The sequence below is a fragment of the Pogoniulus pusillus genome, chromosome 11 (assembly GCF_015220805.1).
Source record: "Pogoniulus pusillus isolate bPogPus1 chromosome 11, bPogPus1.pri, whole genome shotgun sequence".
Taxonomy (NCBI): domain Eukaryota; kingdom Metazoa; phylum Chordata; class Aves; order Piciformes; family Lybiidae; genus Pogoniulus; species Pogoniulus pusillus.
Genome location: NC_087274.1, coordinates 12,869,373 through 12,891,566, shown reverse-complemented (window position 1 = coordinate 12,891,566; position 22,194 = coordinate 12,869,373). Strand labels below are relative to the sequence as shown.

The following is a 22,194-nucleotide window of genomic DNA, read 5'->3' as shown; positions in this document are numbered from 1 at the left end:
ACCCCACAGGCCCACCCATCCCACTCCAACCCTCACATTCTCCACCCCCCTACCCCCCCACCGCGGGGCAGCAACCAGATGCCAGTGGGGCCGGGCAGCTGACAGCGGGTGGCAGAGGGATTTATTGATCGCTTTGAGGTGGTGGTGCCCCCACCCCTGGGGGTGCCCACCTGGGGCAAGGGGGGGGGGGAGGGGAGGGGAGGGAGGCAAAGCGTGGCCATTCCCATCCTCCCGCTGCACACCGTGGGGGGAGAGGTGGGGATAAAACTAACCTCGGATACTTTCTCTCCATACAAATATAAACCATCTGTATCTGCCATAGACATAGAGCTTCCTCTCTGGGGACAGGGTAAAAGGTTGTCATCGCATGCACGCCCAAAGCCACCACCCCATGGGGACAGCGGCTGACAAAGGGACAATCCTCCTGCACCCCATCCCCACCCAGGTTATTGCTGCTCACGTCCCCGTGTCCTGCTCCGACAAACAAGCGGCAGGGGCGGGGTAAGAAGCCGCGGGGAGGATGGAGATGCCGCTGCCAGATCGTGGGCACCAGCCGTTGTGGCATGGAGGTGGCATCGCCCCGTTAAGGGTGCTGGGGCGGGGGGGGGGGTGGGTAGAGGGGTGCAGGCACCCCCCGGTCGAAAAGGCAAAGTCTGGATAAGGCGAACCAAAATCAAACCAAAACAAAAATGACATAAAGAAGAGCGACTGCCCCCAAAGCGGGCGCTTTGCCACCCGAAACTGGCCCTGCCGGTGGACGGTGCTGGGCCAGGGGTGTCACAAGGGTGAGCTTGGGGACAGGGACACTGTCATAGCGCTGTGCTCTCCGATTCCTCCTCTTCCTCCCGTCGGGTGGCAGGGCCTGGCCCCGAGAGTCTCTGCGGTGCTTCCGGAGGGTCCCGGCACAAGGTGACATCTGGGGGGACGTGGAGGGAGGGGACCTCGAAACGGAGCAGACCTGCGGGACGGCAGAGCGATGGGGACGCCGCCCTGGCGGGTGATGTCACCGCACCGGGGCTGGCAGCGTGCCAGTGCCACCACCGACCCCTGCTCTGTGCCTTCTCATCCCAGACTGTGCCAACAGCCCTGCTGCCCTCGCTGTCCCCTCACCCGCTGCAAGCGCCACCATTGCCCCCTTTCCCAAGGGACCCACAGGGCGAGGCAGTGTGGGTGAAGTAGCAGAGGTGGCCACAGCCTGAGGCAGCTGATGCCACTGGTGCCACCACTGCCCCTTGCTGAGTGGAGGGAGCCACCCCCAAAAAGCACTCTGGGGACATGGCGGGGGGGTGGCACCCACGCCAGGGTATGACATCAGGACAGCACTGAGGTGTGATGTCAGGGCTGCATCCATGCCAGGGTGCGATGTCAGGGCTGTACTGGTGCCAGGGTACAGGGCCAGGGTGTTATATCAGGGCTGTGCCGATGCCAGGGCGCACTGCCAGGGCCATGGCAATGCTGGGGTGCAATACTGGGGGTGCACTGGTGCCAAGGTGCGGTGTCAGGCCTGTATCCACACTGGGATATAGTGCCCAGGTGTGATGTCAGGGCTGCACAGGTGCCAGGTGGGGTGCACCCATGCCAAGGCTGCACTGCTGCCAGGGTGCAGTGCCACAGTGCAATAGTGGGGCATCACTGATGTCAGAGTGCAGTACTGCTGGGGCTGCGCTGGTCCTAAGATGCAGTGCTGGGGTACACTGGTGGCAGGTGCAGTGCCAGGGTGTGATGCCAGAGCCATGCTGATGCCTGTGCCACCCCAAAGCAAGGCCCTGGCTCTGCTGGGTACCCAGTGCTCACTGCTCCCCTGCACTGTCTCCAATTCCCAGGCAGGACAGGCACAAAGGAGGGGCACAGATCCCACAGCCTGAGAGCTCCCCACCACGCCTGCCCTCTGTGCCCCCCAAGTGTCCCCAGTGTCAGCTGGCACTTCCAGAGCAGCACCCTGACTGTGCTACTCCAACAGCCCCCACTGCTGCATGGACACTGCGGAGGGGCCACGGCCCCAGCAGGGAGAGTGAGCTCAGAACAGCAGGAGGCTGCCAGAGGCTGGCACTGTCACCCTCCTGGGGACAACACCACCTTCCTGGGGAAAATCTCGTCTTGCCAGGGACATCGTCGCCTTCCTGGGGACATCATAACCTTCCCAGGGCCACTGCCATCTTCCTGGGGACACTGCCACCTTCCCGGGTACTTCACCACCTTCCTGGGGACGGTTCCGCTCTGCCAGAGTCATTGCCACCTTCCTGGGGACCGTCCTGCTTTCCAGGGACTCTGCCATCTTCTGAGGAACGCTGCCACCCTCCTGAGTGCACTGCTGCCCTCTCAGGGCTTATGCCACCTTCCTGGGGGACATCATCACCTTCCTGGGTGCAATGCCAACTTCCTGCGGGCATTGCCACCTCCTCATAGCTGTTGTCACCTTCCCGGAGACATTGTCACCTTCACCTTCTGAGGAACACTGCCACCCTCCTAAGGGCATCACCACCTTCCTGGGGACAGGTCCACTTTGCCAGAGTCGTTGCCACTTTCCTGGGGGCACTGCCACCTTTGTAAGTACATGGCCACCCTGCCAGGGATGACACCACTTCCCTGAGGACAGATTGAACCTTTTCAGTCAGGATGTCACCTTCCTGCGGACACCATCCCCCTTCCTGCAGACAATGCCAGCTTGTCGGGGGCATTGCCACGCTCCCTGGGGGTGCACCGTCACTTCCTCACGGATGTTGCCACCTTCCTGGGGACATCATCACCTCCCCGAGGACAGTTTCAGGGGTATTGTCACCTCCCCCGGGGGGCACTGCCACCTCCTCACGGTTGTTGTCACCTTCCTGCGGCCACTGTGACCCCTCTGGGACCACTGACACCCCCCTCCCCGGAGCCCTCCCGTGCCCCGTTACCTGCCAAGGCTCCGTCCCGGGGCAGCTCCGGGGCCGGGGAGGTGGCGGTGGTGGCCGGGGGGGGCTGGGGAGGGGGGGGCAGCGTCGGGCGGGGCCGTGCCTTGGCCGTGGGACGGGATTTGGGGGGGGGAGCAGCGGCGAGGGGGGGCGGGGGAGGGGGCGGAGGGGGCGGACAGGGTCCCGGGGAGGCTGCGGCGGGGCCGTACGGGGACGGGGTGCTAGGGGGGGTCGGGGACAGGCTGGCGGGGGAGGGCTGCGTCGCCCCCGGCGCGATGGGCGCCAGCTTCTTGGCCACTGCGAGAGAGAAACAAAGTATGGGAGGGGGTCAGGGAGAGGGGGCCAGAGAGAGGAGACCCCCCCGGCACTCCCCCCTCCCTACCCGGCCCCGCTCCTACCTTTGCGGGGGGCGTGCGGGCTCTGCTCTGCCGGCGGGGGGGGACCGGGGGAAGGGTCCTTGGGCCGTAAAGTGCTGGGGGTGGGAGGGGGGAGAGGAGATGGGGAAGGACCAGGAAAAATAGGAAAGGGAAAAGGAAAAAGGGAAGGGGAAGGGAAAGGGAAAGAGGTAAAGGGAGAAAAGGGGGAAAGAGGGGAAAAAGGGAAAAAAGAGATAAAGGGAAAAAAGGGAAAGGGAAGAAAGAGGGGGAAAGGAAAAAAAGGGGGAAAAAGGGAAAAAGGGAAAAAGGGGAAAAAGGGAAGGGAAAAAGGAATAAAAGAAAGGGGGAAAAGGGAAAAGACAAAAAGGAAAAAAGGAGAAAAAGGGGAAAAAAGATATAAGAAAGAGGAAAAAGGGAAAAAGAAAAGGGAAAAAAGGGAAGGGAAAAAGGAAAAAAGGGAAAGGGAAAAAAGGGAAGAAAGGGGGAAAAGGGGAGAAGGGAGGAAAGGGAAAAAGGGGAAAAAAAGAAAGGGAAAAAAGAGGAAAAGGGGGTAAGGAGGAAAAGGGATAAAATAAAGGGGAAAAAGGGAAAAGAGAAAAGGGAAAAAAGAGGAAAAGGGGAAAAAGAGATAAAATGAAGAGGAAAAAAGGGGAAAAGGAAAAAAAAGGAAAAGGAGGAAAAGAGAAAAAAGAGAATGGGTAAAGGGGGTAAAAGGAGAAAAAAGAGAAAGGGAAAGGAATGGGTTGAATTAAAAATAGAGTGAGAAAAAAAGGGGGAATAAAGGAAAAAGAAACAGAATAGTGGGAAATGAATTAAAATTGAATAATATTAAATAAAAATCCTTCCAAAAGCAACAAAAATAAAAGGAAATAATAATAGAATTTAAAGGGATCCTGCTCCTCTCCAGCGTGCTGATCACTCTCTACTCCCATGATCCCAGGACTTTGCTCCTCTCCAGGGATGCTGAGCACTCTCTGCTCCCATTATCCCAGGACTTTGCTCCTCTCCAGGGTGCTGAGCACTCTCTACTCCCATTATCCCAGGACTCTGCTCCTCTCCAGGGTGCTGAGCACTCTCTGCTCCCATTATCCCAGGACTTTTCTCCTCTCCAGGGTGCTGAGCACTCTCTGCTCCCATTATCCCAAGACTTTTCTCCTCTCCAGGGTGCTGAGCACTCTCTGCTCCCATTATCCCAGGACTCTGCTCCTCTCCAGGGTGCTGAGCACTCTCTGCTCCCATTATCCCAGGACTTTGCTCCTCTCCAGGGTGCTGAGCACCCTCTGCTCCCATTATCCCAAGACTTTTCTCCTCTCCAGGGTGCTGAGCACTCTCTGCTCCCATTATCCCAGGACTTTGCTCCTCTAGGGGTGCTGAGCACTCTCTGCTCCCATTATCCCAGGACTTTGCTCCTCTAGGGGTGCTGAGCACTCTCTGCTCCCATTACCCCAAGACTTTGCTCCTCTCCAGGCTGCTGAGCACTCTCTGCTCCCATTATCCCAGGACTCTGCTCCTCTCCAGGCTGCTGAGCACTCTCTGCTCCCATTATCCCAGGACTTTGCTCCTCTCCAGAGTGCTGAGCACTCTCTGCTCCCATTATCCCAGGACTTTGCTCCTCTCCAGGAATACTGAGCAGCCCCTGCCGCTGCAGGACCTGCCCTGGTGAGCCCCCCCCGCGCTGGGTACCCGTTGGTGCCGGTGCCCTTACCTTGTCCGCTCGGCTGCTGGGGGGAAGCCGAAGCTGGTGGGTGGTGGGGAAGGGGTGGCCGAGATGTCTGGAGCCTGCTCGGGGATGGGCGAGTGGGGGGCTGCAGGGAGGTCGGCAGGGGGCATAGGGGGGTGCAGGGCTGGGGGGGTGGAGGAGGCCTTGCGCACCGCCGAGGTGCCACGCCGAGCCACCCACGAGGTGTCCATCACCCTGACGCCCATGCTGGGAGGGGGACACACACAGAGACAGCATCTCAGCACCATACTCCAGGTCCTCTGTGGGCAACTGCTCCCCAAAACATCCCTCCCGCTGGGAAGCTGCTGGGAATGAACCTTTGTGCCCAAAAAGAGTAGGGGGGGGGTGGCCGTGTGGGATACACTTGTGTCACCCACCAGTCACCTCTTCTGTCCTCAACTGCAAGCAGGCACCAGCCTGGACGTGAGGAACAATTCCTTCCCCAAAAGGGTTGTCAAAGCCTGGAACAAGCCCTGCAGTCCCCACCTCTGGAGGGGTTTTGAGGCTGTGGAGATGTGGTAGTGAGTAACATGCTTTAGTGGTGGACTTGGTAGAGCATAGAACGGTTTAGGTTGGAAAGGACCTCAAAGCTCATCCAGTTCCAACCCCCTGCCATAGGCAGGGACATCTCCCACTAGTACAGGTTGCTCAAGATCTCATCTAACCTGGTCCTGAACACCTCCAGGGAGGTTGTGGAGCACAGAAGCACTCAATGTGATCAAAGATCACATTGAGTGCTTCTGTGCTCCACAACCTCCCTGGGCAACCTGTGCCAGTGTCTCCCCACCCTCACTGGAAAGAGCTTCCTGACATCCATTCTAAATCTCTCTTCTGCCAGTTTAAACCCATTATGCCTTGCCCTGTCATTTCATGGTTGGACTTGATCACCACGAAGACCTTTTTCTGACCTAAATGTCTGATTCTGTGATCCCAGCACCTTCCCAGCAGCTTCCCAGCCCCTCCAGCAGATACAGTACCTTTGGATTTTCCTAAGGCTGCGTGGGCAGAAACACAGGGAGGTTAGTGTGGAAAACCCCAACCTTGGCAGAGGAGCTGCAGGGACAAGGGACTTTGAGAGAGGGGGCAGGAGGGGCATGGTGGAGACCAGGCTATGGCATCAACAGGGAGAGCTCAAGATGCTTTTAAAGACGGGGAGAAACTTGGAGGTGCTCTTCTAAGAGGAGGAGAGATCTGGGGGTGCTTGTGGAGATGGGGAGAGCACTGCAGAGGTTATTCCCAGATCAGGAAGAGTCCTGAGGGTGAAGAGCTCTGGATGTGGTTTTGGGAATCAAGGAAAGCTCCTGGGGGTGGATTTTGGAGATGGGGAGAAATTCAAGGCTGTTTTGGAGATGAGGAGAGCATTTGGGACAGTTTTTGGAGGTTGGGAGAGTCTTGGAGAGGTTCTTCCAAGATGAGGAGTCCTGGGGATGTATTTTTGGAGACAGGGAGAGCCCTGGGGACATCTTTCTGGAGCTGGGGAGAGCCCTGGAGACATTCTTCCAAGATAAGGAGAGCCCTGAGGGCGTATTTTAGAGAGCTCTGTGGACATCTTTCAGAGATGGGAGCCTTGGAGACACTTCTTGGAGTTGGGGAGAGCCCTGACGACATGTCTTTTGAGACAGGGAGAGCTCTGGGAGTGTCTCCTGGAGCTGCCCTGTGGCTGTGGTCCCTGTGATGAGCACACAGAGGCTGGGGGTGGGCAGCTTTGCCCTAGAGCAGAGCCCACAGATGTTGAAGACACCTGAAGCACCTGACCTTGGCACAGCACAGTCCCCAGTGCCACTCCACGGGCCACACCACTCCCATGCCCAGCAGGTTGGCAGCAGATGTTGGGCACTCTCAGGCTCAAGAGCCCATCACGCAAAGCAGGGGATCCCTCCCACCCCATGACCACCCAACCTCCAGCAGCTCAGCACCACCTCCAGTAGAGTGGTGGCAGTGCCACCCCACTTCCTTTTGCCTGCCCCCTGGCACTGCAAAGCCCCTACCCATCCTTCTTGTAGAACTCCAGCATCATGTTGTCCGTGGCCACGCTGAGAGGCCTCCGCGCCTGGTCGTGCTGCCGCCGCTCCGCGTGGTCCATGTCTGGAGAGGGCATGGAGCTGTAGTTGGCATTGTGGTTGATGTGCACAGGGCTGCCATAGTTGCCTGTCACGTTGAACTCGATGTCTGAGGGCAAGGAAGGAGAGGGAGGGGACACACATTGGCTTGTGTGTCCTCACGGAGGGCTGGGCTGGGGGAACCAGCACTGCAGGAATGCTCAGGAGGGTCCTGGAGCGCAGAATCCTCCTGGAGAAGCTGACTGGTGGTGGCTTGGGCAGGCACAGGCTGTGGTGGGTTAAAAACTGGCTGATGGCCAGGCCCAAAGGGTGGTGAGGGATGGAGCTAAGTGCAGTTGGTGGCTGGTCACAAGTGGTGTTCCCCAGGGCTCAGTGCTGGAGCCAGCTCTGTTTGCCATCATCAGTGAGCTGAACGCAGCCTCAGCCAGTTTGCAGGTGACACTAAACTGGGTGGCAGTGTTGATCTGCTGCGAGGCAGAAAGGCTCTGCAGAGGGATCTGGGCAGGCTGAGGACAACGGCATGAGGTTCAACTAAGGCAAGTGCTGGGTGGTGCACCTGGGGCATGTTAACCCCATGAATGATCTTGGGGTAGAATGGCTGGAAACTGCCTCATGAACAAGGACCTGGGGGCCTAGAGCCAGCTGAAGATGGGCCAAGGTGTGCCCAGGTGACCAAGAAGGCCACCAGCATCCTGACCTGGATCAGCAATGGTCTGGTCAGCAGGAGCAGGGCAGGGATTGTCTCCCTGTACTAGGCACTGGTGAGGCCACACCTCGAGTTCTGGGTTCAGTTTTGGGGTCCTCACCCCAAGAAGGACATTGAGGGGCTGGAGCAGAGAAGGGCAACAAAGCTGTGAAGGGTCTGGAGAACAGGGCTGGGGAGGAGCAGGTGAGGGAACTGGAGGTGTTTAGTGTGGAGAAGACGAGGCTGAGGGGAGACCTCATTGCTCTCTACAGCTCCCTGAAAGGAGGATGGAGCCAGGTGGGGGTTAATATCTTCTCCCTAATCTCAGGTGATAGAAGGAGAGGAATTGGCCTGGAACTGGGATGAGGAGGGTTAGGTTGGAGATGAGGAACAATTTCTTTGCTGCAAGAGTGCTCAGGGATTGGCACAGGCTGCCCAGGGAGGTGGTGGAGTCACCATCCCTGAAGGTGTTCAATGAATGTATGACCATGGCACCTGGGCACACAATTTAATGGCCATGGTGGTGCTGGGTTGATGGTTGGACTGGATGACCTCAGAGGGCTTTTCCAGCTGACAGTTCTGTGATTCTATGGAGAGGCTGGGTCAGGGTCACTGCTGGGATGACTCTTGCCAGATCTCTGCGTAAGCCTTCTGAAGAGGAGGAAAGCAGAGTGGGCTGGCAAAAATAAACGTAGGGGATGGCTGAGCACTCCTTCTCCAGGGAGGTCTGGGAGGTCCCACAAAGCCCACCCCAGCATGGTATGGCACAGCAGAGCCTACCTCCAGGGAAGAACCAGTCTGCGTGCTGGATGAGCGGCTCGATGATGCCCACAATCTGCAGCGACACAGTCGTCATCAGCTCCGTCATGTTCCTGCAGGGCAGCGGGCAGCAGTCAGCAGCCCCACCACAGCCTGCCCTCAGCTCTGCACATCCCTGCCCCACCTGCCTCTGCAGCACTCAGCAGCCCCACCACAGCCTGCCCTCAGCTCTGCACATCCACACCCCACCTGCCTCTGCAGCACTCAGCAGCCTCACCACAGCCTGCCCTCAGCTCTGCACATCCACACCCCACCTGCCTCTGCAGCACTCAGCAGCCCCACCACAGCCTGCCCTCAGCTCTGCACATCCACACCCCACCTGCCTCTGCAGCACTCAGCAGCCCCACCACAGCCTGCCCTCAGCTCTGCACATCCACACCCCACCTGCCTCTGCAGCACTCAGCAGCCCCACCACAGCCTGCCCTCAGCTCTGCACATCCACACCCCACCTGCCTCTGCAGCACTCAGCAGCCCCACCACAGCCTGCCCTCAGCTCTGCACATCCACACCCCACCTGCCTCTGCAGCACTCAGCAGCCCCACCACAGCCTGCCCTCAGCTCTGCACATCCACACCCCACCTGCCTCTGCAGCACTCAGCAGCCCCACCACAGCTTGCCTTCAGCTCTGCACATCCCTGCCCCACCTACCTCTGCAGCACTCAGCAGCCCCACCACAGCCTGCCCTCAGCTCTGCACATCCCTGCCCCACCTGTCTCTGTTCCTGTCTGGCCTGCTCTTAGTGACCCTACTTGGCAGCAGGGGTTGGACTGGATGATCTCCAGAGGTTCCTTCCAACCCTTCTGGGACTCCCAGGGGGAATTTATTGCATCCAGTTCTGCAGCCTCTGTTACTGCTGTGCCCAGTTCTGCAGCCCCTATTACTGCTGTGCCCAGTTCTGCAGCCCCTATTACTGCTGTGCCCAGTTCTGCAGCCCCTGTTATTGCTGTGCCCTGTTCTGCAGCCCCTGTTACTGCTGTGCCCAGTTCTGCAGCCCCTGTTATTGCTGTGCCCTGTTCTGCAGCCCCTGTTACTGCTGTGCCCAGTTCTTCAGCCCCTGTTACTGCCGTGCCCAGTTCTGCAGCCCCTGTTATTGCTGTGCCCTGTTCTGCAGCCCCTATTACTGCTCTGCCCAGTTCTGCAGCCTCTGTTACTGCTGTGCCCAGTTCTGCAGCCCCTATTACTGCTGTGCCCAGTTCTGCAGCCCCTATTACTGCTCTGCCCAGTTCTGCAGCCCCTGTTACTGCCGTGTCCAGTTCTGCAGCCTCTGTTACTGCTGTGCCCAGTTCTGCAACCCCTGTTACTGCTGTGCCCAGTTCTGCAACCCCCTATTACTGCTGTGCCCAGTTCTGCAGCCCCTATTACTGCTGGGTCCAGTTCTGGAGCCAGTATTATAAGAAAGATCTGAAGATGCTGGAAGGTGTCCAGAGAAGGGTCATGAGGATGATCAGAGGGCTGCAGGGTGCTCTGCTGTGAGGACAGGCTGAGAGCTGGGGCTGCTCAGTTTGGAGAAGAGAAGGCTCCAAGGAGACCTTATTGTGGCTTTCCAATATGTGATGGGGGCTCCAAGAAAGCTGGGGAAGGACATTTTAGGCTGTCAGGTAGTGATAGGACTGGGGGGAATGGAGCCAAACTAGCAGTGGATAGATTCAGGTTGGATGTTAGGAAGATGTTCTTCACCATGAAGGTGATGAGATACTGGCACAGGTTGCCCAAGGTGGTAGTGGAAGCCTCACCCCTTGAGGTCTTTAAGGCCAGCCTGGATGAGGCTCTGAGCAACCTGATCTAGTGTGAAGTGTCCCTGCCCATGGTAGGTGGGTTGGAACTGGATGACCCTTGGAGTCCCTTCCAGCTCTGAGAATTTAATGATTCTGTGATTTAGGCCTTGGATCCCTCCTCATGCCCTCAACTACTTCCCACCTGTCCACCTTACCCATCAGCCTGTGGCCAGAGGAGGTTGGGTCCCAGCACGATAGCCACATTGCTTGGAGTCATTTTATTCATGTCCTGGTACTCAGTCAGCTTGGCCAGGAATTTAATCAGGTACCTGCAAAAGCGGAGCTGTGGCGAGGTCCCCAGAGCCATGTCCAAAAGTGAGCAGATGTGGCACTTGGGGACATGATCTAGTGGTCATGGTGATGTTGGGTAAAAGGTTGGACTTGGTGGTCTTAGAGGTCTTTTCCAACCTTAATGATTCTATGATTCTATGCTGGGGTACCCAGAGCCTTGTTGGGGTACCCAGAGCCATGCTGGGGTACTCAAGAGCTGCGCTGGGGTACCCAGAGACACACTGAGGTACCCAGAGCCATGCTGGGGTCTCCAGAGCCATGCTGGGGTACCTAGAGCTGCGCTGGGGTAGCTGGACCCATCCCCTCTCCAAGGTGTCCCCAGCCCCAGGCTCACCTGATGTTGTTGTAGTTGGCTTTGGGCAGCTTCTCGCAGGCGTTCCACAGAGCCTGCAGCCGCTTCTCCTGCTCTGGGATGCTGTGGGGAGGTGAACAAGAGGGTCAAGCCTCACCCCCCTGCCACGCCAGGGCTTTCCACTCCACCAGCCCTGCCCTTGGAGGGGGTCCCTCAGCCATATGCAAGTAAAAAGAACCCCAAACCTGGTCCAACTGAGACAGAAACCTCTCGGTGGCAGGCTGGGTTCTGGTCCTCTCCTCACCCCTGTGCAGCCACCCCAAGGTTTGTGTTTTGGGGATGTGCTCCCTTTGGAGAGGGAAATTACTGACAACAGCCCCCCCACACACACCAGCCCAGTCCTTGATGTGCCACCCCTGGAGACTGTCCCCTCTAGTGAGCCACCACTGCATCACTGCCCTCAGGGCAGGTGGGGAATGTGGTCAGACCTACCTTCAGGCACCACCAAGGTGGTTCTCACCCCAGAAGGAGATGCTCCCTGTCCTACCTCACTCTGCCCAGCATCTCTCCACCCCAAACATCCCCCATGGTGGAGCAGACCCACTCAAGCCACCTCAGCTGGCCTAGTCCTGCTGGTTTTGAGGGTTCCGTGGTTCAGACCACCCCAGGAACATAGGTGGGAGCTCTCTTATACAGCCATCCAGAAATGGCACTAGCACCCAAGGGCATGCCAGAAGTTGCTGGGAGAGCTCAGCCACCTTGGCAGGGTGCTCTGGACGATGATGGGGTCACCAGGATTGGGGGACAATGTCACTCCCACTGCCAGGAGCCACAGTGCTCAAGGAGCATCACAGGAACCCTGCTCCCAGACCCCAGAGGAAACATCTCAGATGCTGAGCCCTGTCAGAAATAACTCGTGGCCCCCAAACCATTCATGGGCACCCAAGATGCCACTGCCTGTGTCACGGTGGCACAGGGTGGGGCAGATGCCCAGACTCACTTGGAGGCCTGGATCCACTCCTCGTACAGCTCGAAGGTCATGAGTGGTTCTGGCAGCTCTCGCAGGTAGGACTTGAGGGCACCTGTGGCACACACAGGGTACGGGGCTTGGCACCAGCCCACGGGCACCGACTGGTTTCACCTTTAGCCTTGCGTCTCTCCCAACCCTTCCCTGCTGCTCCCTCTCGCTTGGTGGAGCCCACAGCAACTCCTGACCACCAGCAACCTCCTTGCCACCCTCTGGATGCCCACAGTCGCATGGAGCACCTCCCACACCATCAAGCCCCCAGCCCGAGGTGCCCCTACCGGCGATGGCATGGGGGTCAGCTGAGTACTCCTGCACGTCCACCACGCAGCAGTCCAGGGCAGCCTTCAGCTTCTTCAGCTTGGAGGCCGAGGGAGCCACACGGAACAGACCCTTCAGGGAGGTCACAGGAGGCTGTCAGGCAACCTCTGGGACTGGGGATGTCCCCAAAGCCTCCTGCTTCCTCAGAGGCACCCATGCCTCACAGAATCATAGAACCAGCCAGGTTGGGAGAGACCTCCAAGTTCAGCCAGTCCAACCTAGCACCCAGCCCTGGCCAATCAACCAGACCATGGCACTAAGTGCCTCATCCAGGCTTTGCTTCAACACCTCCAGGGATGGTGACTCCACTACCTCCCTGGGCAGCCCATTCCAGTGCCAATCACTCTCTCTGTGGAGAACTTCCTCCTAACATCCAGCCTGGCACAACTTGAGACTGTGTCCCCTTACTGTGTTGCTGGTTGCCTGGCAGAAGAGCCCAACCCCACCTGGCTACAGCCTCCCTGCAGGTAGTTGTAGGCAGCAATGAGCTCTGCCCTGAGCCTCCTCTGCTGCAGGCTGCACACCCCCAGCTCCCTCAGCCTCTCCTCACAGGGCTGTGCTCCAGGCCCCTCCCCAGCTTCGTCACCCTTATCTGGACACTTTCCAGTATCTCAACATCTCTCATCTCCTTCCACCACGCCCAGCTGAGGGTGGCAGGGCACGGGACCCACCTCCTCCTGCATGCCACACTCCAGCAGCATGGTCACGCAGGCCTCCACAGGGAAGGCGATCTCCCGCCCGCTGACAGCCAGGTGCTCCTCCAAGGGCTTCCCAAAGGAGGGCTTCTCCATCCACGCCTCTGGGATGGGCAGAGAGAGTCAGAGGAAGGGGAGGATGCCGTCAGGATGGCACAAGGTCGGGTGTTCCCCCGGTAAAAGGCCCTCAGGTGACAGCATTTCACCAGCAAACCTTCCAGCTGAGTGTTGCCACCAGAAGAGGACTCTGCCCCTTGGGGTGGCTCAGGAAGAGCTTTTTGGGAGACAACATTCAAATAAAATGTTTCCCAGGGGACATTTCAAAGGGGCCAGAAAATGTTTTCCAGAGTAGGGGGCAGCAATAACTAGCAAAGCCATGGCATATATTCCACTTTCTTTCACCAAGGTTTGAGGCAGGAATATTTTGTGGGATCAAGAGATTCCTGCCCGTGGCTCTCTCCAGCCTCTCTCTGCCAGCCCAGCTCCTCTGAAGCCTGCCAACCCCAAAACTCTTCCTTGGCACTGGATTCCCATTCCTGGTGCTGTACCCAGTGGGGACATTTGGGCAGGTTTCCCTCCCTCCCTGTGAAGTTGGCCACATCCTGCCCCCTGTCACCAGGAGAGGTGGGGAGGGGATGGGATGGGGATGGGGTTGGATGGGGATGAGTGGGAGACAGGAGTGAGGTGGGGATGGGATTGGATGGAGATGGGTGGGAGACAGGAGTGAGGTGGGGATGGGGATGAGAAGAGGCCAGGATGGGGATAGAGATGAGATGGGTATGATGATGGGAATGGGGTGGACATGAGAATGGGGAATGAGATGGGGATGGGCTGGAGATGGGGATGAGGTGGGAATGAGGATTAGGATGGGATGGAGATAGGATAGAGATGGGAATGGGGACAGGATGGGGAGAGAGTAGGGATGAGATGGGTATGAAGATGAGAATGGGATGGGTATGAGAATGGGGAATGAGATGGGGATGGGATGGGGATGGGATGGAAAGGAGATGAGCTAGAGACACAGGCAAGGTGGGAATGAGGATGGGGAGGGGATGGAATGGGATGGCATGAGATGGGGATGGGGACAGGATGGGCACAGAGATGGGATAGGGATGAGATGGGTATGAGGATGGGAATGGGATGATTGTGAGAATGGGGAATGGGGATGGGATGGAGATGGGATGCTGTCCCCAGTGGCAGGGCAGTGGGCTGCAGTGGGCTGAGCAAGGGGAGGACACTCAATCACAAAGCCAGCACCACACCACTGGGTCACAGTGGGGCTGGCTCATTGCTGTGGCTCTGGGGTGACGCAGAGGGTCTCAGTGTCACAGGCAGGAGTGGGAGAGTGGCCAGGGACACTTACCCTGCTGGGCTTTAATCTGGGGCAGGACGTTCTGCAGAAGGGCTAAGGACTTCCGATGGTACTCTGCCTGCACCTCGATCAGCTGTGGGGACAGAGACAGCACCGCTGCCACCCCCAGCCAGCGACGGGCACCGAGGGGCCCCGCGGGGACCAGTGGCACTTACAGTTTGGAAATAGTTTGCATAGTCTACTTCTTTGGCCACAAAATTGTACATGTCAGCAGAGAGCTGGTCCTGCAGAGGGGAGAGAGTTAGTCACTGTTCCACTCCTGTGATCCCAGAATCCCAGCGCGAAGGAAGTCAGAAGAGACCTCTGGAGCTCATCCGGCCCAAGCCCCACTGCTAAAGCAGGGCACCCACAGCAGCCTGCACAGGAGCACAATGCTCAGCTGGGATTGGAAGCTCTCCACACAAGGAGACTCCACAACCTCTCTGGGCAGCCTGCTCCAGGCCTCCAGCACCCTCACAACAAAGACGTTCCTCCTCCTGTTCAGGTGGAACTTCCTGGGTTCCAGTCTGTGCCCACTGCCCCTCGTCCTGGCCCTGGGCACCACTGACAAGAGCCTGGCCCCTCCTTTTAGCAAGAGCTAAAGCTTGCCCACCCAGCCTTTAGCTTTTGCTGAGCATTGATCAGATGCCCTCCGGGGCTCAACAGCCCCAGGCTGGGTCCCCTGGGAACATGATGCTCTCTGGCTCCAGTGGGATGTGGAGGATAGGAGCAGAGGAACCAGGAATGTCCTGTTTGGCTAGACAGCAGCACCCACACTTGGCAGCCCTGGTGCAGTGTTTGCCTCTTGAGAGTGACACCTTCAGCACCTGTCAAGCCCCAGCAGTGGCCAGTGGTGATAGTGAGAGGGTCAGGGATGAGTTTGGGCAAGGGGATCAGTCAGGGGAGGACTAGTCATGGGCAATGGTGTAAAAAGAGGATGAAGAACGGAGTAAAGTCATACAATTGTTTGGGTTGGAAAAGATCTCTTAAGTTTATCCAGTCCAACCCCCAGACTAACATCTCCATGGCCATCACACCATGTCTCAAAGTGCCATGCCCACAGGTTTCTACAACACCTTCAGGGGTGGGGACTCCACCTGGGCAGCCTCTGCCAATCCCTGACCACTCTTGCAGCAAAGAATCTTTTCCTCACCTCCAACCTCATTTCAAGCCTCTTCCTCCCCTTCTATCACCTGAGACCAACCCCCACATCAGCCCAACCTCCTCTCAGGGAGCTGTAGAGAGCAATGAGGTCTCCCTTCAGCCTCCTCTTCTCCATATTGAACACTCCCAGTTCCCTCAGCTGCTCCTCACCAGCCCTGCTCTCCAGACCCTTCCCCAGCTTCACTGCCCTTCTCTAGACCCAATCCAGCACCACCTTCCTGAAGTGAAGGGCCCAAAACTGAACATAGCATTGAAGGTTTAGTCCTCCCACTCCCACCCTGGCCAGCAGCAGACCCCCAGTCCCCAGGTACCCTGCAGATCTCCACTCTGTTGGCTGCCTCCTCCATCTCCTCCCTGAGCGCATCAGCTTTGGCCCCCGAGGGCTGCAGGTTGCTGGCCAGACTCGAGGACTTTGCAGACTGCTGCCACCTGAGCAGAGAGGGCAGAGATGTCATGGCAGGAATGGGGGCCAGTGGATACCAACAGACTTGGGGGGCAGCCTTGCCACGGTCCCCAGGACATCATGGAGATAGTCTCAACCCAGGCTAGGATGTGGGATCCACTCCCAATCCCAACTGTCCCCAGCATCCAGATCCAGGCTCTACTTCAGTCATGCAATTCATCAGGGAATGAGTCTCACCTAGGTGGGAGGAGAGAGGAAGGTGATGGAAGAGTCCAGATATGATGCTGGGGAGTATGGTGACCTCCCAGACCTCTCCCCAGGAGACAGCATGATATGTGGGGCCTGGCCACCTCAACAGCCCCAGACAAAACCCAAAGCACAGCCTGCTGGGTCACCTAGTAAGAGTTAGGGACGTGGGTAGATCCCAAAGGCCCTCCCAGCTCCACCCCAGCACTGCTCTACAGAACCTGGCTCTTTGGGCAGGGAAAAGAGATCCATGGATTCCACAGATGAGCAGGAACCTTTGGCTCACTGCAGAGCTTGACTCCATGGCACATGGTGACATGGCCAAACTGTCCAGAGGGAGCTCCAAAGGGCACCAGAGCTCCAGGATGTGCCCTCCTTGCTGCTGCCCGTTGCTTGGGCATCTTTATTTTCCACAGAGCAGTTTTAAAGCTGCTTCCTACCGTGTCCTGGAGGAGTCCATGTCCAGCACCAGCTTCGCCAAGTGCTTCCTCTGCTTCTGGATATTTGGGATTTCCACCTGCAGGAAAGGGGAAATTCCACCCAGGAATGGCAGGAGATGAACATCGCCAGAGAGGTGTTGGGGTAGGTCACACCTGACTGCAGTGCTGGGATTTGGGGCTGGGTAAGGATGCCTGGAAGGGACTTTTGAGAAGGGGCTGGAGTGATAGGGTGAGAGGGAATGGGTTGAAGCTGGAGAAGAGGAGATTGAGACTGGAGATTAGGAAGAAATTCTTGACAGTGAGGGTGGTGAGACACTGGCACAGGCTGCCCAGGGAGGCTGTGGATGTCCCCTCCCTGGAGGTGTTCAAGGCCAGACTGGATGAGGCCTTGAGCAGCCTGAGCTGGTGGGAGGTGTCCCTGCCCATGGCAGCAGGGTTGGAACTGGATGAGCTTTAAGGTCCATTCTGCTACTCAGTGATGCAGCTCCTTGGTTAAATATCATCAGGGACATGGCACAGCTCATCCCTCCTCTGGGTCCCCATCTGGGCTGTGGCACCTCCCTGCAAGCCCTGATGCCAAACAACACATCCTGGAGAGGAGCATCCTCGGGGAATCCAAGCTCCCTGCATTGGGGAGCTGGATGCAGGCAGGAGAAGGGCTTTGGGGATTGCAGTGCAAAGCCTCCCACAGATGGGCAATTGCTCAGCAAGAGATTTGGCCAAACAGCTGTGGTGAGGCTCCACTTGCCCACCCCAGCAGCAGCAGTGCCAGAAAGCTCTTCTGCTGGGGAAGATAAAACCAGAACCAAGCTCATTTTGCAAGACAGAAAATGGTGTGTGTGTGGGGGAAGCAGCACAATTTGCAGCAGGAGGGAAAGAGAGGAAAGACATTTGCATGCTCTGGGTGGGAAGGGACATTTCCAGCTCATCCACTCCAACCCCCTGCAGCCAGCAGGGACATCTGCAACTGGAGCAGGCTGCTCACAGCCCCAGACAGCCTGAGCTGCAGTGGTGCCAGCCATGGGGCAGCTCCCACCTCTCTGTGCAACCTGGGCCAGGCTCTCATCACTCTCAGGGTAAAGACATCTTCCTCAGGCTTGTTTTGTATGTGAGTCCCTGGAAGGATGGCACCCATCCTAGTGACACCCAACCCAATGACACCCAGCCCAGTGACATCTCATTTTAGTGCCACCCCAGCCCAGTGCCACCCTATCCTAGTGACACCCAGCCCACTGACACCCAGCCCAATGACACTCCATCCCAGTGACAATCAGCCCAATGACACAGCCCAGTGACACCCCATCCTAGTGACACCCATCCCACTAACACCCATCCCACTGACATTCCATCCCAGTGACACAGGCCAGTGACACCCATGCTAGTGACACCCAGCCCAGTGACACCCCAACTCAGTGACACCCAGCCCACTGACACCCCAACTCAGTGACATCCATCCCAGTGACACCCAGTCCACTGACACCTAATCCAGTGACACCCCAATCCAGTGACACCACATCCCAGTGACACCCATCCCAGTGACACCCAGCCCACTGACATCCATCCCAGAGACACTCATCCCTGTGAAACCCATCCCAGTAGATCCAGCCTAGTGACACCCAACCCAGCCCTGCCCTGCCCCTGCTCACCTCAGCCAGCACAAAGAGAGGCTCTATCACATCCCTCTCCACCTGCAGCTCGAAGTGGATGAGCTCCTGAGCCAGTTTGTCCTCTGCCTCCCCACACAGCCGCAGCATCTTCCTGCAAGGACACGAGGCAGGGCTGGGCAGCACCGGGCAGCAATGGGCAACCATCCTGTGCCCACGGGGTTGGGCGATGGGCACTCAAAACCCTGCAGGCCTTGGTGGTGCTGCAGAGCAGCCCTTCCTATGAGAACAGGCTGCAAGAGCTGGGGCTCATCAGCCTGGAGAGGAGAAGGCTTCCAGGAGACCTTGGAGTGGCCTTGCAGGATCTGAAGGGAGCTACAGGAGGGCTGGGGAGGGACTATGGACAAGGTCTTGTAATGACAGGACAAGGAGGAATGGGTTTGAACTGGCAGAGGGGAGATTTAACTGGCTGTTAGGAAGAAGTTCTTTGCAGTGAGGGTGGTGAGACACTGGCACAGGTTGCCCAGGGAGGTTGTGGATCACAGAATCACAGAATGTGATCTTTGATCACAGGGCAGGGACACCTTACCCTAGATCAGGCTGCCCACAACCTCATCCAGCCTGGCCTTAAACACCTCCAGGGATGGAACTTCAACCAACCTCCCTGGGCAACCCACTCCAGGCTCTCACCACTCTCATGCTGAAGAACTTCCTCCTCGCATCCAGGCTGAATCTCCACACTTCCAGCTTTGCTCCATTCCCCCTAGTCCTGTCACTCACTACTTGAGAGCCTAGAAAGTCCCTCCCCAGCTTTTTTGAGGGCCCCTTTTGGATACTGGAAGGCCACAAGAAGGTCATCTGGGAGCCTCTTATTCTGCAGACTGAACAACCCCAACTCTTTCAGTCTGTGCTCATAGCAGAGGTGCTCCAGCCCTCTGATCATCCTTGTGGCCCTTCTCAGGACATGTTCCCTGCATCCCAGCCACATCCTGGCATCCCAGTAGCATTTTTGCAACATGGCCACATCCCAGCATCCTAACAGCATCCCAGCAGCAACACTGCACCATGGCTGCATTCTGCCATCCCAACAACATCCCAGCAGCATCCAAGAAAAGTCCTAGCAACCCAGCAGCAATGCTGCAGCTCAGAATCCTTGCAGCATCCCTGCATCCTGACAACATCCTGGCACCCCAGCAGCATCCCAGAATCCTTGCAGCATCCCTGCATCCTGACAACATCCTGGCACCCCAGCAGCATCCCAGAATCCTTGCAGCATCCCTGCATCCTGACAACATCCTGGCACCCCAGCAGCATCCCAGAATCCTTGCAGCATCCCTGCATCCTGACAACATCCTGGCACCCCAGCAGCGTCCCAGAATCCTTGCAGCATCCCTGCATCCTGACAACATCCTGGCACCCCAGCAGCGTCCCAGGATCCTTGCAGCATCCCTGCATGCTGACAACATCCTGGCACCCCAGCAGCATCCCAGAATCCTTGCAGCATCCCTGCATCCTGACAACATCCTGGCACCCCAGCAGCGTCCCAGGATCCTTGCAGCATCCCTGCATGCTGACAACATCCTGGCACCCCAGCAGCGTCCCAGGATCCTTGCAGCATCCCTGCATGCTGACAACATCCTGGCACCCCAGCAGCGTCCCAGGATCCTTGCAGCATCCCTGCATCCTGACAACATCCTGGCACCCCAGCAGCGTCCCAGAATCCTTGCAGCATCCCTGCATGCTGACAACATCCTGGCACCCCAGCAGCGTCCCAGAATCCTTGCAGCATCCCTGCATCCTGACAACATCCTGGCACCCCAGCAGCGTCCCAGAATCCTTGCAGCATCCCTGCATCCTGACAACATCCTGGCACCCCAGCAGCATCCCAGAATCCTTGCAGCATCCCTGCATCCTGACAACATCCTGGCACCCCAGCAGCATCCCAGAATCCTTGCAGCATCCCTGCATCCTGACAACATCCTGGCACCCCAGCAGCATCCCAGAATCCTTGCAGCATCCCTGCATCCTGACAACATCCTGGCACCCCAGCAGCATCCCAGAATCCTTGCAGCATCCCTGCATCCTGACAACATCCTGGCACCCCAGCAGCATCCCAGAATCCTTGCAGCATCCCTGCATCCTGACAACATCCTGGCACCCCAGCAGCATCCCAGAATCCTTGCAGCATCCCTGCATGCTGACAACATCCTGGCACCCCAGCAGCGTCCCAGGATCCTTGCAGCATCCCTGCATGCTGACAACATCCTGGCACCCCAGCAGCGTCCCAGGATCCTTGCAGCATCCCTGCATGCTGACAACATCCTGGCACCCCAGCAGCGTCCCAGAATCCTTGCAGCATCCCTGCATGCTGACAACATCCTGGCACCCCAGCAGCGTCCCAGGATCCTAGCAGCATCCCTGCATGCTGACAACATCCTGGCACCCCAGCAGCGTCCCAGGATCCTTGCAGCATCCCTGCATCCTGACAACATCCTGGCACCCCAGCAGCGTCCCAGGATCCTTGCAGCATCCCTGCATGCTGACAACATCCTGTCATCCCAGCAGCATCCCAGAATCCTTGCAGCATCCCTGCATCCTGACAACATCCTGGCACCCCAGCAGCGTCCCAGGATCCTTGCAGCATCCCTGCATGCTGACAACATCCTGGCACCCCAGCAGCGTCCCAGGATCCTTGCAGCATCCCTGCATGCTGACAACATCCTGGCACCCCAGCAGCGTCCCAGGATCCTTGCAGCATCCCTGCATGCTGACAACATCCTGGCACCCCAGCAGCGTCCCAGAATCCTTGCAGCATCCCTGCATGCTGACAACATCCTGGCACCCCAGCAGCGTCCCAGAATCCTTGCAGCATCCCTGCATCCTGACAACATCCTGGCACCCCAGCAGCATCCCAGAATCCTTGCAGCATCCCTGCATCCTGACAACATCCTGGCACCCCAGCAGCATCCCAGAATCCTTGCAGCATCCCTGCATCCTGACAACATCCTGGCACCCCAGCAGCGTCCCAGGATCCTTGCAGCATCCCTGCATGCTGACAACATCCTGGCACCCCAGCAGCGTCCCAGGATCCTTGCAGCATCCCTGCATGCTGACAACATCCTGGCACCCCAGCAGCATCCCAGAATCCTTGCAGCATCCCTGCATGCTGACAACATCCTGGCACCCCAGCAGCATCCCAGAATCCTTGCAGCATCCCTGCATCCTGACAACATCCTGGCACCCCAGCAGCATCCCAGAATCCTTGCAGCATCCCTGCATGCTGACAACATCCTGGCACCCCAGCAGCATCCCAGAATCCTTGCAGTATCCCTGCATCCTGACAACATCCTGGCACCCCAGCAGCGTCCCAGAATCCTTGCAGCATCCCTGCATGCTGACAACATCCTGGCACCCCAGCAGCGTCCCAGGATCCTTGCAGCATCCCTGCATCCTGACAACATCCTGGCACCCCAGCAGCATCCCAGAATCCTTGCAGCATCCCTGCATCCTGACAACATCCTGGCACCCCAGCAGCATCCCAGAATCCTTGCAGCATCCCTGCATCCTGACAACATCCTGGCACCCCAGCAGCGTCCCAGGATCCTTGCAGCATCCCTGCATGCTGACAACATCCTGGCACCCCAGCAGCGTCCCAGGATCCTTGCAGCATCCCTGCATCCTGACAACATCCTGGCACCCCAGCAGCATCCCAGCGCCGACCCCCAGCCACGGCTCACCCCAGCAGCGAGTCCTCTCCCAGCACGGCCGATCCCTCCATCAGGCACTGGGCCAGAGTGGTGAGCGGCAGCTTCTTCTGCAACGACAGCGGCTGCGTGTCCCCTCCTGCCACCACCGCCACCTGTCCCCACCCCTGCCCGGGCACCCCCCGGGCCCTGCCGATGCCTCACCGAGCGCTTGTCGGCGTCCAGGCCCTGCTGGCCCTGCAGACATGCTGCCAGCTTCTTGTGAGTGCTGTGCGTCACCTGCTTCACCAGCTCCAGCCGCTTCTCCACCTGCGGGGGCAGCACAGCATCAC

At 58.1% G+C, this 22,194-nt stretch overlaps 1 protein-coding gene across 4 annotated transcripts in view; it reads right to left on the bottom strand.

Moving 5' to 3' along the window:
• Positions 1–104: 104 nt before the first annotated feature.
• Positions 105–22,194, bottom strand: part of ARHGAP44 (Rho GTPase activating protein 44) — a 37,059-nt gene continuing 14,969 nt past the window's right edge. Inside the window, exons 3-21 of one of the 4 annotated variants that reach the window (XM_064151108.1) lie at positions 22,067–22,171; positions 21,896–21,972; positions 18,201–18,312; positions 16,555–16,631; positions 15,777–15,894; positions 14,478–14,546; positions 14,314–14,395; positions 12,927–13,054; positions 12,216–12,327; positions 11,911–11,992; positions 10,953–11,033; positions 10,483–10,596; positions 8,514–8,605; positions 6,977–7,157; positions 5,966–5,983; positions 4,974–5,195; positions 3,290–3,363; positions 2,895–3,188; positions 105–958 (exon numbers count right to left, since the gene is read on the bottom strand). In XM_064151108.1, the coding sequence (XP_064007178.1) occupies positions 810–958; positions 2,895–3,188; positions 3,290–3,363; positions 4,974–5,195; positions 5,966–5,983; positions 6,977–7,157; positions 8,514–8,605; positions 10,483–10,596; positions 10,953–11,033; positions 11,911–11,992; positions 12,216–12,327; positions 12,927–13,054; positions 14,314–14,395; positions 14,478–14,546; positions 15,777–15,894; positions 16,555–16,631; positions 18,201–18,312; positions 21,896–21,972; positions 22,067–22,171 (2,187 nt within the window). In that variant the 3' untranslated portion in view covers positions 105–809. Of the gene's footprint in view, positions 2,587–2,894; positions 3,189–3,289; positions 3,364–4,973; positions 5,196–5,965; positions 5,984–6,976; positions 7,158–8,513; positions 8,606–10,482; positions 10,597–10,952; positions 11,034–11,910; positions 11,993–12,215; positions 12,328–12,926; positions 13,055–14,313; positions 14,396–14,477; positions 14,547–15,776; positions 15,895–16,554; positions 16,632–18,200; positions 18,313–21,895; positions 21,973–22,066; positions 22,172–22,194 lie in introns of all 4 variants that reach the window. The other 3 variants (XM_064151105.1, XM_064151107.1, XM_064151106.1) reach the window with 3 other exon arrangements.